The sequence below is a fragment of the Macrobrachium nipponense genome, chromosome 38 (genome assembly GCF_015104395.2).
Source record: "Macrobrachium nipponense isolate FS-2020 chromosome 38, ASM1510439v2, whole genome shotgun sequence".
Taxonomy (NCBI): Eukaryota; Metazoa; Arthropoda; class Malacostraca; order Decapoda; family Palaemonidae; genus Macrobrachium; species Macrobrachium nipponense.
Window position 1 is genome coordinate 2422083 of NC_061098.1, and position 14991 is coordinate 2437073.

At 40.3% G+C, this 14991-nt stretch overlaps 1 protein-coding gene across 1 annotated transcript; it reads right to left on the bottom strand.

Moving 5' to 3' along the window:
* Positions 1-458: 458 nt before the first annotated feature.
* Positions 459-6968, bottom strand: LOC135209563 (diamine acetyltransferase 1-like). Its single transcript, XM_064242224.1, has 5 exons — positions 6823-6968; positions 5090-5217; positions 4653-4852; positions 3212-3431; positions 459-1323 (listed from the first exon to the last, which is right to left on the bottom strand). The coding sequence occupies exons 1-4, from the start codon at positions 6840-6842 to the stop codon at positions 3288-3290; spliced, it is 492 nt and encodes a 163-aa protein (XP_064098294.1). The 5' UTR covers positions 6843-6968; the 3' UTR covers positions 459-1323; positions 3212-3287.
* Positions 6969-14991: the final 8023 nt, after the last annotated feature.

Genomic DNA, 14991 nt, shown 5'->3' on the forward strand with positions numbered 1-14991 from the left:
CATTTGCAAGAAAAAAAAAAGGAAAAAGAACAATACAGTTTAGAAGACAACTTCAATGTTTATCTCTCATTTCTTTTGTTTTTCTTATGAGGCTGTATGGTAAAAAAAACAACGAATTTACTGATGATCATAACTGTCAATATCTATTTTTCATTAATGGAGGCAATATGCAGTTTGCAAGAACAAAAAAACAGCCTTGGGAGAGAAACTGGAAAAAAATCATAGCCCACATTATATAATTTTTTACCTGTAAATAACAACTCTCAAGTTCTTTGTCAATAAATTCACACTTTCTTCGATTTCACCATGTATAAAGGTGGCAACACCTTCTCAGCCATATTTGCCTTATTTCAAGGTATATTTGACAACTTCTTACATCATGGCTATAGTTGTCCTTTTTCATTCTATAACCAAAGCCACAAAAATTTTTAACAGCTAGTGGATCTTAAATAAGGAGATTTTATATCTGATAAAATATTTTATTCTACAAATAATTCTAAACGATGTTAATTCTCGCATGTGCAAACAAAAAAAAATAACAAAGGAAAATTGTCTTTAATCAGAAATGTAAAACTTTCAAGATATAACCAGTTTTTAAAAGGACTCATTGGTCCAATAGTGCATTAAAATTGACGATTAAAATTCATAAAAAATAAAATAGTCTAGTCTTTTATTGTAATTTATACCCATACTCAGGGCATGCAACTCTTGAGTGAGCTATTCCAAAATTATATATAAACATAATGCCCAGACACAGCACAGAGAACTAATCAAGAACAGCCCAAGAATGCCAGTATATCTACCATCAAAAGTGACATGTTTTACTTTTTTGGACGCATTTGAAATCTTATTTTTGGAAGCAACTGATTTTTCTTGAAAGTACTAATTTGAAACTTTATAGTATTTGGAAGCATTTGAAATCCTACGACAATAGCATTACAAAGGGAACAAGTCCTGAGTGAATTCTGTGTTAATACAGAGTGAAGTCCACCTTAATCTGGAAAAATATCACAGCTGTGCAGATCTTTCAGAAACCTTTTAGTTTTCTCTGACATGTATGGAAGCTTGTGAGCCTAGTTGCATACTGCAGTCTATCACATATAATTGTCAGTGAATTTCTATGTTATGTATTTTTATCTTAGCTTGAGTATATACACTACTTATACTATTCTACTATGTGTATGTGTGATGTGCAATAATTTTTTTGATATTTTTGAAAGTACTGTTCTTTGCAGACTTTTTTTTTTACTGTGTCGATACTCTAGTTCAACGGTTGTTTGAAGAAATGTATGTCCTGTTCTTTCCAGCCATCTTTTTTTTTACCTTGTCGATATTCTAGTTCAACGGTTGTTAGAAAATGTGTATGTCCTGTTTTTTTCAGCCATTTTTTTTTTTACTGTGTCGATATTCTAGTTCAACGGTTGTTTGAAGAAATGTATGTCCTGTTCTTTCCAGCCATTTTTTTTTTTTTACTGTGTCGATATTCTAGTTCAACGGTTGTTTGAAGAAATGTATGTCCTGTTCTTTCTAGCCATTTTTTTTTACTTTGTCGATATTCTAGTTCAACGGTTGTTTTAAAATGTATGTCTGTTCTTTCCAGCCATCTTTTTTTTACTGTGTCGATATTCTAGTTCAACAGTTGTTAGAAAATGTGTTATGTCCTGTTCGTTTTCCCAGCCATTTTTTTTTACTTGGTTGTCGATATTCTAGTTCAAGCGGTTGTTTGAAGAAATGTTTATGTCCTGTTCTTTCAGCCATTTTTTTTTTTACGTGCCGAATAATCTAGTCTCATTCTAGTTCAACGGTTGTTTGAAGTAATGTGTGTCCTGTTCTTTCTAGCCATTTTTTTTATTTTTTACGGTGTCGATATTCTAGTTCAACGGTTGTTTGAAGAAAGAAATGTATGTCCTGTTCTTTCTAGCCATTTTTTTTACTTTGTCGATATTCTAGTTCAACGGTTGTTTGAAGAAATGTATCCTGTTCTTTCCAGCCATTTTTTTTTTACTGTGTCGATATTCTAGTTCAAACGGTTGTTTGAAAATGTGTATGTCCCTGTTCATCTTTCCTGCCATTTTTTTTTTTTTTACTGTGTCGATATTCTAATAGTTCAACGGTTGTTTGAAAATGTGTATGTCCTGTTCTTTCCGCCATTTTTTTTTTTTACTGGTGTCGATTATTTTCCTAGTTCAACGGTTGTTTGAAAATGTGTATGTCCTGTTCTTTCCAACGCCATTTTTTTTTTTTGACTGATTGTCGATATTCTAGTTCAACGGTTGTTTGGGAAAATGTGTTATGTCCTGGTTACTTTCCCGCCATTTTTTTTTTTTTATTTTTTTTTTTTACTGTGTCGAATTTTCTAGTTCAACGGTTCGTTTGAAAAATGTGTATGTTTTTTTTTCCCTGTTCTTTCCAGCCATTTTTTTTTTTACTGGGTGTCGATATTCTAGTTCAACGGTTGTTTGAAAAATGTGTATGTCCTGTTCTTCTTCCAGGCCAACTTTTTTTTTACTGTGTCGATATTCTACGTTCAACGGTTTTTTGTTTGTAAAATGCGTATGTCCTGTTCTCCAGCCATTTTTTTTTTTTTTACTGTGTCGATATTCTAGTTCAACGGTTGTTTGAAGAAATGTATGTCCTGTTCTTTCCAGCCATTTTTTTTTTTTTACTGTGTCGATATTCTAGTTCAACGGTTGTTTGAAGAAATGTATGTCCTGTTCTTTCCAACCATTTTTTTTTACTGTGTCGATATTCTAGTTCAACGGTTGTTTTGAAGAAATGTATGTCCTGTTCTTTCCAGCCATTTTTTTTTTTTTTACTGTGTCGATATTCTAGTTCAACGGTTGTTTGAAGAAATGTATGTCCTGTTCTTTCCAACCATTTTTTTTTTACTGTGTCGATATTCTAGTTCAACGGTTGTTTGAAGAAATGTATGTCCTGTTCTTTCCAGCAATTTTTTTTTTTTTACTGTGTCGATATTCTAGTTCAACGGTTTGTTTTGAAGAAATGATTGTCCTGTTCTTTCCAGCCATTTTTTTTTTTTCTGAGTCGATATTCTAGTTCAAAAGGTTTGTTTGAAGAAGAAATGTATGGTCGCTGTTCTTTCAAGCCATTTTTTTTACTGTGTTTGATATTCTAGTTCAACGGTTGTTTGAAATAAATGTATGGTTCCTGTTCCTTCAAGCCATTTTTTTTTTAACTTGTGTCGATATACCTAGTTCAACGGTTTGTTTTGAAAATGTGTATGTCCTGTTCTTTCAAGCCATTTTTTTTTTTACTTTGTCGACATTCTAGTTCAACAGTTGTTTGAAAAAGTGTATGTTCTTAGTCTGGCTTAAGTCATGAGCACCTTTACTCTTGTAATACCCTATGGATGATTTATTGTCAGAAGCAACTATGTGGGTGCACCTCTTACCACCGATCTTGAGGGTCTCCTGAAAAGAAACAGATTCATGCAATAAAAATCTAAATGACGATAAAATTATCAAGTAATTTCAAACAAAAAATTTATCCCGTCAGACAATGTGGCATAAAAAAGTAAATTCTCAGAGACAATGATGAAAAAATTGAGATAAAATAAAAAGTATTCTGGAAAATATAAATACAGTACTTCAGTAACATCAATTTTGACTACTGTGTTTTACATTAAGCTTTTTGTAATACGTATATGGAATATAAAGTTTAAGCCAAAGCTCAAACACGGGGACCTATGAGACTATTCAGTGCTGAAAGGGAAATTGAGAGTAAAAAGATTTTAAAGGTGTAACAGGAAGAAAACCGTGCATTCGCCCAATGAAACAATTGTTAGGAGAGGGTGGAAAGTAAGATGCAAGAAAGAGAATATAAACAGAGGTACAGTAAAAGGAATGAAAATGGGTTGCAGTTAAGGGCCAAAGGATACCATAATCCTTAGTAATTCCTACAATGTACTGCATGAGGTGCATTAACAGCACAACTCCACTACGTAACTACATCAGAATCAAGTTCCTTTGTCTTCTGAGGTGGCAAATGTCAGTTTTCAAGTATGCAATCACGAAGCCCAAAATCTTGTAGAAAAATTAATATTAGTATGAACTGGTTGAATGCATTACAATGTAATAATGTAACATTTACGCTTAGAATTTTAAAATTTTTTCCTCACATTTTAATTAGAAAATCCAATGTTGGATACAGGTATATTTCACAAGGTGTTTTGAGATAATATAGCTCATTGCATCTGGTGATCACAGCCAATTATTACTGCAGAAAAACAAGTACATATACTACAATCATGACTGGGGGTATTCAATAAAGAAAGTTCTATTTTTGATGTGTAGGCAGCTGTGGAAGTTTTGTAAAGCTGCAAACATATTGTAGATTGTCTGAATCAAATGTTAGAAAAGTTATAGGTCTACAAAGGCTTGGTAAAAAAAAATCTGAAAAAATGCCAATATAAAAAATAAAGCTATGTACATAAGATCTTGAAATGAAAATATATAAAACAATAATAATTCTATGTACCAACATACTTTTCAGAGTAAGTACCTTGCATCAAGTTACTGCAAAAAGGAATAAATTCCCTTATGAAGTTGCTGACCTACAAATAGTACAGCACCCTACTGAGCAGAGTCAATTACTACTGTGGAAGAATAAACTTTCCTTTTGATGATACTGACCTTGAGTACACTAGCCCACAGAGCAGTGCCAATTCCTGTTCCTCTGCATTCAGAAGAAACATACAGATCCTCCATGTAGACCTCAGGCCCATCGAAACCATAGGTGTATGAGAATAAGGTATACCCCACTATTGAACCGTTTCTCTCGGCAACATATGACTTAAACAGAGGGCGCTTTCCAAAACCTTCTTTGATCAACACTAAAATAAAAGAAGAAACACTATTGATAAAAGGGTAAAATTGGAGATACAAAACAGAAAAGGGATTCACATATGAAGCATATTATATTGTTTTTCTTATAAGCTAAATATTTTTCTACTGCCTGATCTGAACTTTAACTTCTCCATGCAAGTGATTTTACATAAAACAATAAAATAACATCTGTGTCATAAGATTACATCATTGAAAAGTTACAGAAACTTTGCATAGGTACATACCTGTCTCGTCAGTTATTACTTCATTTAGTATACCCAAATACAGGTGCAGGCTTTTTAAACATTCAAATATGTCTGGGATGTCCTTTGCAGTTGCTTCTCTCAGAATAAATTCACTTGGAATATTTTGTCTGTTAATAAAATGTCACTATAATTATTAGTAAGTAAAGGGTTTAATAATTCAGAATACTAATCTAGCTATGAATCAACAATGATAATTGATATCCTTAGAAAACGGACCACTTAATTAGAAGCCAAAACAAATTTCTAGGTGAAAACTGCAAATGTAAGCAAGTCGTATTTTTTCAAAGCCATGGTACTGTACATGAAGCTACAACGTTAACTGATGCTATGATAGTAAATGTTTTGAATTTATGAAACTTTTATGTTTGCTTGTGATAATCATTATATATTTATGTAGATTTCACTTTATTCTGCATACCATTAGTAATGTAAATTTTGTGTCAGATAGTATTAGTTCCTAACAGTATCCTCGTAGAGGTAGATATTTACGTAAGAGAAGATAAGAGAATGAAACAGATAGTCATAAGAAAGTGATTACTGAAAACTTTCACATAGTACTTGAGTTTCCTGCTTAGAACCTGAGTTGTAGTTTTGATCGCAAAGAGTAATGACTGTCTTCTAAAAGCTCTGTAAGATGGAAAGTAAGCCTTGTTTTGTTGGAGATTGTGAGCTCTCTTTGTTGTGTATTAAACCTATGTTTTGATAGAAACTGCCTGCTCTGTATTCTCTGGTAGGTAGTTTGAAAATATGTAGTGATGATCTGCCTTGTTTTGTTTAAAGAGCTGTTTTGTAGAAATCACGTTTTTCTTGTTGTGTTGTTATGATGTTTTGGTAGAGATTTGTCCTTCTTCTTTGCCATTTGAATCCTGAGACACAAGAAACTAGTACATGAGTGAGGGGCCCTTGGTATGCGCCACAGTTAGAACGAATTGTTGTAAAATTCTATACAGTGTTAACTGGAATGATGCCTTTGTTGTAAGTTAATGTACATAATAATTGTCAATACAGTAAAATCTTATAATGCAAATATTAGCTTAAGTATTAGTTTATGCACAAGCTACATGCTTTTGTGAGACCATATGAATGTATATAGTATAATTAATAAATATAGCTTTCAACTATTTTTTTTAAACCTCCTAACATCAACACATCCAGCCCCCATAACAATGTCTATGTTAATTCTCATAACTGGCATATGTAATGTTTTATGGACTGTGATTTTATCAGTTTGTTGCTGTTCATAGAAAATAATTAGCTGAAGAAGTTAGCTACATAATTTTAATGATTAACTGTATACGTCATCATTCAAGAAATTCCTGCCCTTGGCCCTGAAGAGTTTAAGTTTTTTTTGTGTGTAAATGTATTTCTGGAAAATATTCAGCTGAGGGAATTGGAAAAATAAATGTTTAACCCAAGATTTTCCATATTTTCCCAATTTCTTACTTCAAATGACTGGATCACAAACCCCAATACAAATTCTACTTTTGTAGCTTTAAATCAAATGATTAGAGGAAACAAAAACATTTGAATAATCTCATTGCTACTATACAGGTGATTTTTCTATAAAATATAACTACTTTCAAGGACATACAACAGATAAAATTGAACTCATAAGTTTTGGACTTTCAATTGCTAAGTTTAACAAAAAACTGCTTTTTCATCATGTTACTATTCATCTTTTCAAGAAAAAATGTGTAACAAGGCAAGATCACCTTTTGATTAATTCTTCCATTGCATCCTTTTTAATTTCATAAACAAGGTCTCCTGAGTATTCAGACACAGTACCGTCACAGGCCCCAATACTGAGGAGGAATTTATTTGGTGCTTTCGTGTAGATGTCACAGCGTTTACAACCTTCAGCTGAAGACTTTTCTGTTCCAGGATAAAAGTAAATAGAAAAAAATTCTTGAAGAAAACGGTACACATCCTTACAGTGGCACCTCAACTGAACAAGTCACAAGGGGTCTGGCCTTTCAGATGGGTAACAAGGTCTGCTAAGTAATAAAGACAATAGATTATAGCCAGCACTTGAATATTTTCCAGGTATCTTATAGCTAATCTTGGAAGAATAATGGTTAGGAGATGCCTTGCTGCGGGATAATTGGAGCCACTCAGGTCACTGGCTGCCATATTGGGACTGGCAACTGAATCCCTGGGTCGACCGTAGGTACGCGACCTTGCGATGACTAAGGTGTCACACTTTTTATTTTTGATGAGCTATGTTATTTTAATTTGTTCTTTTAGCTTTCTTGTGTGCGTACTCTTCTGCTTACGGTTTACATAATTTCGTACTTCATTTTATCCTCAGACAGTTGACATCTTTACCGAAACTATAATGCCTTGATGAAAAAATATGTGAATTTGAGGGAAGTGAAGCTACTATTGAATTCATTATGGTATTCAGCACCTTATTTGACATATCAAATTCTTGAAGTCTAAATGCCAAAGGATTTAAGAGCCCAATGCAGAAGAATAATGCAAGTGATATTGAAGATTTTTTAATAAAAGCAGAAATATATATCAGCTCTTTGAGACTTCAGGACGGTAAAGACATCTTAAAATCAAATAGAAAAACTGGTTTCATTGACTTTCTCTATTGCATACGAAGTCTTCAGATTCTTTACGAAACCTGTATTGCATCAGATGGTGGGACTTTACAATTTTTGATGACCTACAAATTCAGTCAGGATCATATTGAACTATTCTCTGCTGCTTACAAAAGACTACTTGTACATAATGACTTAATGGATACCATTCATGGCAACTGCTTGCCATTAGAGTCGGTGCCCATATTAACTGCTTCAAGCAGCATAAAAGAGCAGGTTGCAGTAAGGAATATAAATGCTTCTGTTTCAAGATTGAATTTTAGAAGTTCAAGAAGCATATTCAGATGACAAGGAAGATGATTATGATTATATTCCAAACCATTACCCCTTGTCAAAATGTTCAAATAAAACAGAAGGTTATATTGCTGGCTTTGTTGTTTTTAAGTTAAAAAAGTCTTTACAGCGTGAGGTCTACATTGATGCATTAACGTTAACAGACGCTAATTTTATTCACACCCGCATTAAATTAAAAACCAAAGGAAAATGGGTGTATCCATCAAATCATGTTATTGATACGTATATGCAATACATGTGAAAAAAATATGAGGGAAATGTTGTCCTGCAACTAAACACTGGGGAGAGTTAACTTCCATCAATTAGTTAGTTAGTTTTCAGTTTACAGCTTACAGAGGCAAAACAATATTTTCAGAGTTTGGTTATCACATGTATTATACACAACCATTGGACAATCCACTTGCACTCATTGATTAAAGCAATAACTGAAAAACATTTGCAAGTGAGATATAATTATGCTGGTAAGCAGATTACTACTAAACTTCAATCGCAGGTCGCAGGAAAGAGTCGCCAGATATACACTAAGCTAATTCATTTTAGCGGTCAATAATTCCTAATAGTAGGCGATAAAAACACAGTAAGGACTAAGGAATTAGCAGACATAAGAGAATAGCTTTAAATTTGGGCCAGTAATAGGCTATATGTATACAGGGTAATGAAAAAGTTTGTATCGCATCTCTGAGTAATAAAATGATATTGTAATGATACAATTAAGTTTGTTCATACTTACCTGGCAGATATATATATAGCTGTATTTTTCCGAATCCGACAGAAATTTAAACACTTACGACACACGCAGTGGGAGTCAGGCGTGGTTAGTACCCATTCCCGCCGCTGGAGGCGGGTATCAGGAATCATTCCCATTTTTCTCATTCATAATTTTTTATTTCCACTGTCTCCTGAGGGGAGGTGGGTGGGTACTTGATTATATATATCTGCCAGGTAAGTATGAACAAACTTAATTGTATCATTACATATCATTTTGTTCATGAAACTTACCTGTCAGATATATATATAGCTGAATCCCACCCTTTGGTGGTGGGAGTAGACAGAATAGAAGATTTTAGGAAAACATATATATGCAGATAATTGATATCTTGATTCCTTACCTGTTAGCATAGCTGACTTCGAGTTTACTGCCGCGTAAGTCTGCTTGTGCTACTAGAGTTGCCAGCGAGGTAGAGACCTATATAGCTGGTGCACTCCAGATGATCTGTCAACAGGGCGAGACCACGACGTGACTAGACCATAGACCATACAAATGAGGGCAACGAAGTAAAAACCAAACCACCTGGCGTAGCCTACCAAAAGTATCCCACATAGACTAAGCTAATGGAAGGGAGATCCGCCGCAGGCGGTCAACCCCACAACCATAACACAAGTTAAAAACTCCCCTAAACCATTAAAGGATAGGATGAGCGCTACCTCCTGCACCCAAAACAGTGTCTGCAGCGACGTATGGTCCTAGCGAAGTAACAATTTTCGTATGTTGCTTTCACCTCCCGCAGGTAGTGTGAAGCGAACACCGAATGCTTCGCCAATAAGTGGCGCTCAAAATGTCTTTGATTGCCATATTCTTGTGAAAAGCCACCGAAGTAGCAATAGCCCTCAACTCGTGGCTTTCACTTTCAGAAGCTCCATGTCACTTTCACCACACTTTTCATGGGCTTCCTTAACCGTACTTCTTAAGAAGAACGCAGTGCATTCTTCGACAACGGAAGATCTGGTTTTTTCACAGAGCACCACAAGTTCTCCGAAGAACCTCTGCATGCTCTAGTTCTTCTGCAAATAAAACTTGAGAGCCCTGACAGGACACAGGACTCTCTCAGCTTCAGGTCCCACTAGCTCCGACAACCCCCTTGATCTCGAACGTTCTCGGCCAAGGGTTGGAAGGGTTCTCGTTCTTTGCCAAGAACGTAGGACTTAAGGAAACAAACTGCACAATGATCCTTGAACCCAATATGCTTGCTTATGACTTGAATTTCGCTAACCCTCTTCGCCGTCGCCAGAGCGGTTAGGAAATAGTCTTCTTAGTAAGATTCCTAAGCGAGGCTAAATGGAGCGGTTCAAATTGACTCGACATGAGGAACTTCAGTACACGTCTAAGTTCCACGATGGTACCTTAGGTTGGAGAACTTTCACAGTCTCAAATGATCTAATGAGATCATGAAATGTCTTTATCATTCGCTAAGTCGAGTCCTCTATGTCTGAAGACCACAGAAAGCACGCTTCTGTAGCCTTTATCGTGGGAACGGCTAGTTTCGCTTCTTTCCTAAGATGAAGAAGGAAATCTGCTATCTGGCTCACAGAGGTTGAGTGGAGGAAATGCCCTTCCTTCTGCACCAACTTCTAAAGACAGCCCACTTTGATTGGTAAAACTGCGACTGAGGAGGGCCTCCTTGCGTTGGCAATCGCCGTTGCCGCACAGGTCTTGAAAAAAAAAAAAAAAAAAAAAAAAAAAAAAACCCCTCGCTCTGGCCAACTTCTTGATAGTCTGAACGCAGTCAGAGCTCAGAGCGGGGAGGTTTTTGTGGTACCTCTCGAAGTGGGGCTGTCTGAGTAGATCTTTCCTTAGGGGCAGAGTCCTCGGAAAGTCTATTAGGAAGGACATCACCTCCGTGAACCAGGTCGGCCGCTGGCCAGAAGGGGCGATGAGGGTCATCCTCGCTCCTTCTGATGCAGCGAACTTCCTCATTACTCCCCTCCCCGAGTATTTTGAATGGGGGTAAAAGCGTAAACGTCTAGTCCCGACCAATTCCACAGTAGGGCGTCTACTGCCACTGCTCCCGGTCCAGAACTGGGGAGCAATACAGCGGAAGTCTCTTCGTTCGGGAAGTGCGAAAACGTCCACATGAGGACGTCCCCACAGCTTCCATAGCGCCTGGCATACTTCCTGATGAAGGGTCCATTCCGTCGGCAGAAGCATGTCCTTGCCGACTGAGAAGGTCCGCTCGCACGTTTTTCCACGCCTGACACAAACCTTGTCAGAATCGTGACGTTTTGCGCCTTCGCCCACATCAGGATATTCCTCGCGATGACGAACAGAGAATGAGAGTGAGTTCCCCCCTGTTTCCTGAGGTATGCCAAGGCTGTGGTGTTGTCCGAGTTTATCTGAACCACTTTGCTGGAGACTTCCTCCTCGAAGAACCTCAGAGCGAGGTAAACGCTGAGAGTTCTTTTAGATTTGATGTGCCAGGACACCTGTTCCCCTCTCCAGGTGCCTGACACTTCTCTCCCTCCAGTGTTGCTCCCCAACCGGTGGAGGACGCGTCGGAGAACAACACTAGGTCGGGGTTCCGAAGCTTGAGCGAAAGACCTTCCGCAAGCTTCTTTGGATCCAACCACCATTTGAGGTGCTTTTTCACTTCTTCCGTCAAAAGCAAGACCTCTTCTAGATCCTGTTTGCGTGACCAATTGCTTGAGAGGAAGAAACTGAAGTGGTCGGAGGTGCAACCCTTCCCAGAGAAACAAACTTCTCCAGTGAGGAAAATGGTCCCCAGCAGACTCATCCATTCCCTCACCGAGCATGTTTCCTTCCCCAGAAAGGCCGACACTTTGTCCAGGCATTGAAGTTGTCGCCCCTGGGACGGAAAAGCCCGAAAAGCCACTGAGTCCATCTGAATCCCCAGATAGACTAAGGATTGAGAAGGAGTCAGATTGCGACTTCTCGAGATTCACCAGAAGTCCCAGGGACTTCGCTAACGACAGAGTCGTGTTGCAGGTCCTTCAGACACCTGTTCTGGCGATGAGGCTCGAATAAGACCAGTCGTCTAGGTAGAGAGGAGATCCTTATATCCGCAAGATGGAGCCACCTCGCAACGTTCTTCATTTTAAGAACGGTGAACACCATCGGCGCCGTGCTGAGACCGAAGCAGAGTGCCCTGAATTGGAAAATCTTTCCCTTTCAGGACAAACCGCAGGTATTTCCTTGAACGGGGATGGATGGGGCGACGTGAAAGTATGCGTCCTGAAGGTCTAACGAGACCATCCAATCCCCCGGTCTTAAAGCTGCAAGCACGGATTGAGGTGTCTCCATCTTGAACTTCTGCTTGGTAACGAAGCGATTCAGACTGCTGACATCCAGAACGGGGCGCCACCCTCCCCCCTGACTGCTTCGGCACTAGGAACAGACGGTTGTAGAACCCCGGAGAACTCCGGTCGAAGACTTGTTCCACTGCCTGCTGCTCTCGATCATTTGATCTAATAGATCGTGAAGCACTGTCTGTTTTTCTCCCTGATACGACGGAGACAAATCCTTTGGTGTCGAGACAGCGGGGGTAATCGGAACGAGGAAAGGAATTCTGTACCCCTTCTTGACGATGTCGAGAGACCAAGCGTCGGCACTCTCTCTTCCCAAGCTTCCGCGAAATGTAGAAGTCTGGCTCCTACCGGTGTCTGAAGGACTTCCCTCTCACTTCTTGCTCTTGGAAGGAGCGGGAGTCTTGCCTCTGAAAGAGCCTCTTCCTCGAGGGGCTGGCTTCGAGGAAGAAGCGGTCGAAAGGGACTTCGACTTCTTCAAAGCAGAGGACCCAGAAGCCGAAGAAGTAGCAGGCTTCTAGAGACTGAGCCAGAAGGTCTTGAGTTTGCTTTCTCCTGGAGACTGGCTGCTATGTCCTTTACCATAGACTGGGGGAAGAGATGTTCTGAGAAAGGCGCGAAAAGAAGATCCGCTTTTTGCGCTGTGAGACCGACTTTGCAGTGAAATTGCAAAAAAGTGCTCTTTTCTTAAGCAGTCCCGTGCTGAAATGAGCAGCCAATTCCTCAGAACCATCCCTGACGGCCTTGTCCATGCAAGACAATACACTGGACAGCTCCCCCAGAGTGATGGAATCAGAACTCCTGGACCTGGCATCCAATACCCCCAGGCACCAGTCAAGAAAATTAAAGACCTCTAGTGTCCTGAAGAGGCCTTTAAGGTGAAAGTCTAACTCGCTATGTGTCCACGAGACCTTCGAGGAAGACAAAAAAGATCTTCTGGTGGCGTCTACAATGCTACCAAGTCTCCTTGAGCTGAGGCTGGAAGCTTAACTCCGACGTTTTCTCCCGTCTCATACCACATACCAGCTTTGCCACCAAGTCTTGAAGGTGGTAAAGCGAAAGAAGTCTTGCCTGAAGCTTTCCTCTTTTCCATCCAATCATGGACCTTTCTAAAAGCTTGCTTCGTAGAAAGCGACTTCTTCATCCTCACAAAGCCCGAGATCTTAGCAGCTTTGAAGACGAAAACTGAGAGGGAGGAGTACGTGGAGCTTTCAGGTGGAAAGGTGTCTGCAAGACTGACTGAAGTAAACGAGTCAAAACCTTGTAGTCCGTCGAAACTGGAGCCAACTGCTGTTCTTCGTCCCTTTCGACGAAAGCGTCACTAACTTCCTCTTCAGACACTGGAGAAGTCGGAGGAAGTAAAGAAGAGTCCCGAGCTTTCTCAAAGAGAAAGAACGGCGAACAGGAAGAGTTCCCGCTCCGCCTGTGCTTGCGGAAGTGGAAAACTGACGTCCGTATGCGCGCGTTTTGCGTCCGAAGCCAATCTACTGGCGCCGACAGAAAGCGCGCTCAAACTCACAGGTGTACACCTGGCGTCCCCTTGTGCGCGCTGAGTGTCCACAGGTGCGCGCCGAGCGTCCACTGATGCTCGCCGAGCGTCCACTGATGCGCGACCGAGCGTCCACTGTGCGCCGCCGAGCGTCCACTGGTGCGCGCCGAGCGTCCACTAACCCTCGCTGAGCGTTCCACTGGCGCTCGCGAAACTTGCACCGAGTCACGTTCGGCGTCCACTAAAGCGCGTTTGACTTTCGCAGAAGCGCGTTCTGCATCTAAGGAAACTCGCTTCTTATCCACAAGTTTCGAAATCAGCGGAAACAACCGCTTCACGAGAGCGAGAAACGAATTTCTCGCCTCCTCTAGAAAGTTGCTGGAGCAGGACTAACTCTAGAGGGAGACTCAAACGGAGAGAGAGACGAGCGAGGAGAGGGAGAGGGAGAACGCCTCGACCTCTTCACAGGAAGGTTGTCATCCTTACGGCGACGTGGAGCAGTCCTTTTCTCGAAGGAAAAACATCTCGAAGTTGCTGCTGAAGAGACTGAAGAATCTTGCTTGTAGGTGAAGCCTCCTTTTTCTGGGAGGGGCTGATCCTGTGAGCAGGGAGAGCGGCGAGGGACGCCTTCTTGCTACTCCCAGGAACCGCCGCTTCACGCACCTTAGAGCGACTGCGGCGCTCGAAGAAACATCTAGGGAAGACTCCGCCTCCGACGAATCCTTACGCTTCTTCTGCGGAGGAAAAGCAGCAAACGCACTATCAGGCGACGAGCAAAGTTCCGGAGAACAACTTGGACGTGAAGCGTCCGAACGGCGAGCCGTCCTTTTCAGCGGACGTGATGCGGTATGAGAGCTCCACCCCTTGCGCGGGAGGAGGAAGCTTCAGAAGAAGAAAAGCACTCCTTGAGAAGACGTGCACGCGCACGCTCCTTGGCAGTCTGGGTATGTTCGTCAGAGCTGCCGAAGGCACGCCAGATCGGTGGGTTCCTCGTAACCCTCCTTCGACTTTCGACATGCTCTCTCCCCGTAATCTGGGAGTCAAGCAGAGGTCTAGGTCTAGAGGCGAAATGAGGCCGATCTGACGCATCCCTCCACTACACAAGGGGCACTTTCACTGCACTTTTCTTCACTTTTGCTCTCCAGAGCTAACACTTTTGATTCTAAGTTACGAATCGATTCAAGAATTAGCGATAACGTATTACCTTCTACCGACACTGTATCAGGGGCCGGAGGCAACACTACAGGGGTAGGAGCATAATCTACAGAAGGAGGGTTAGCAGGAGAATAATTTAAATCTTGCCTACCTGAAACACTCCTGGAGGAAGACCTCCTTAACCTATCTCGTTCAAGTTTCTTCAGATAGGTTTCATACGCCTTCCATTCCGACTCTGTTAGTCTTTCACACTCCTTACAACGACTTTCAAAACGTACATTCATTCCCCCTGCACCCTT

What these genes read in the sequence shown, in the direction of transcription:
- LOC135209563 (XM_064242224.1), bottom strand. Translation starts at nt 6,842, where the DNA reads ATGGAAGAATTAATCAAAAG. An exon ending in AGTAATAACTGACGAGACAG is followed by an intron (nt 4,853 to 5,089) that starts GTATGTACCTAT and finishes CTTTTATTTTAG; the next exon opens with TGTTGATCAAAGAAGGTTTT. An exon ending in TGTGGGCTAGTGTACTCAAG is followed by an intron (nt 3,432 to 4,652) that starts GTCAGTATCATC and finishes GTTTCTTTTCAG; the next exon opens with GAGACCCTCAAGATCGGTGG.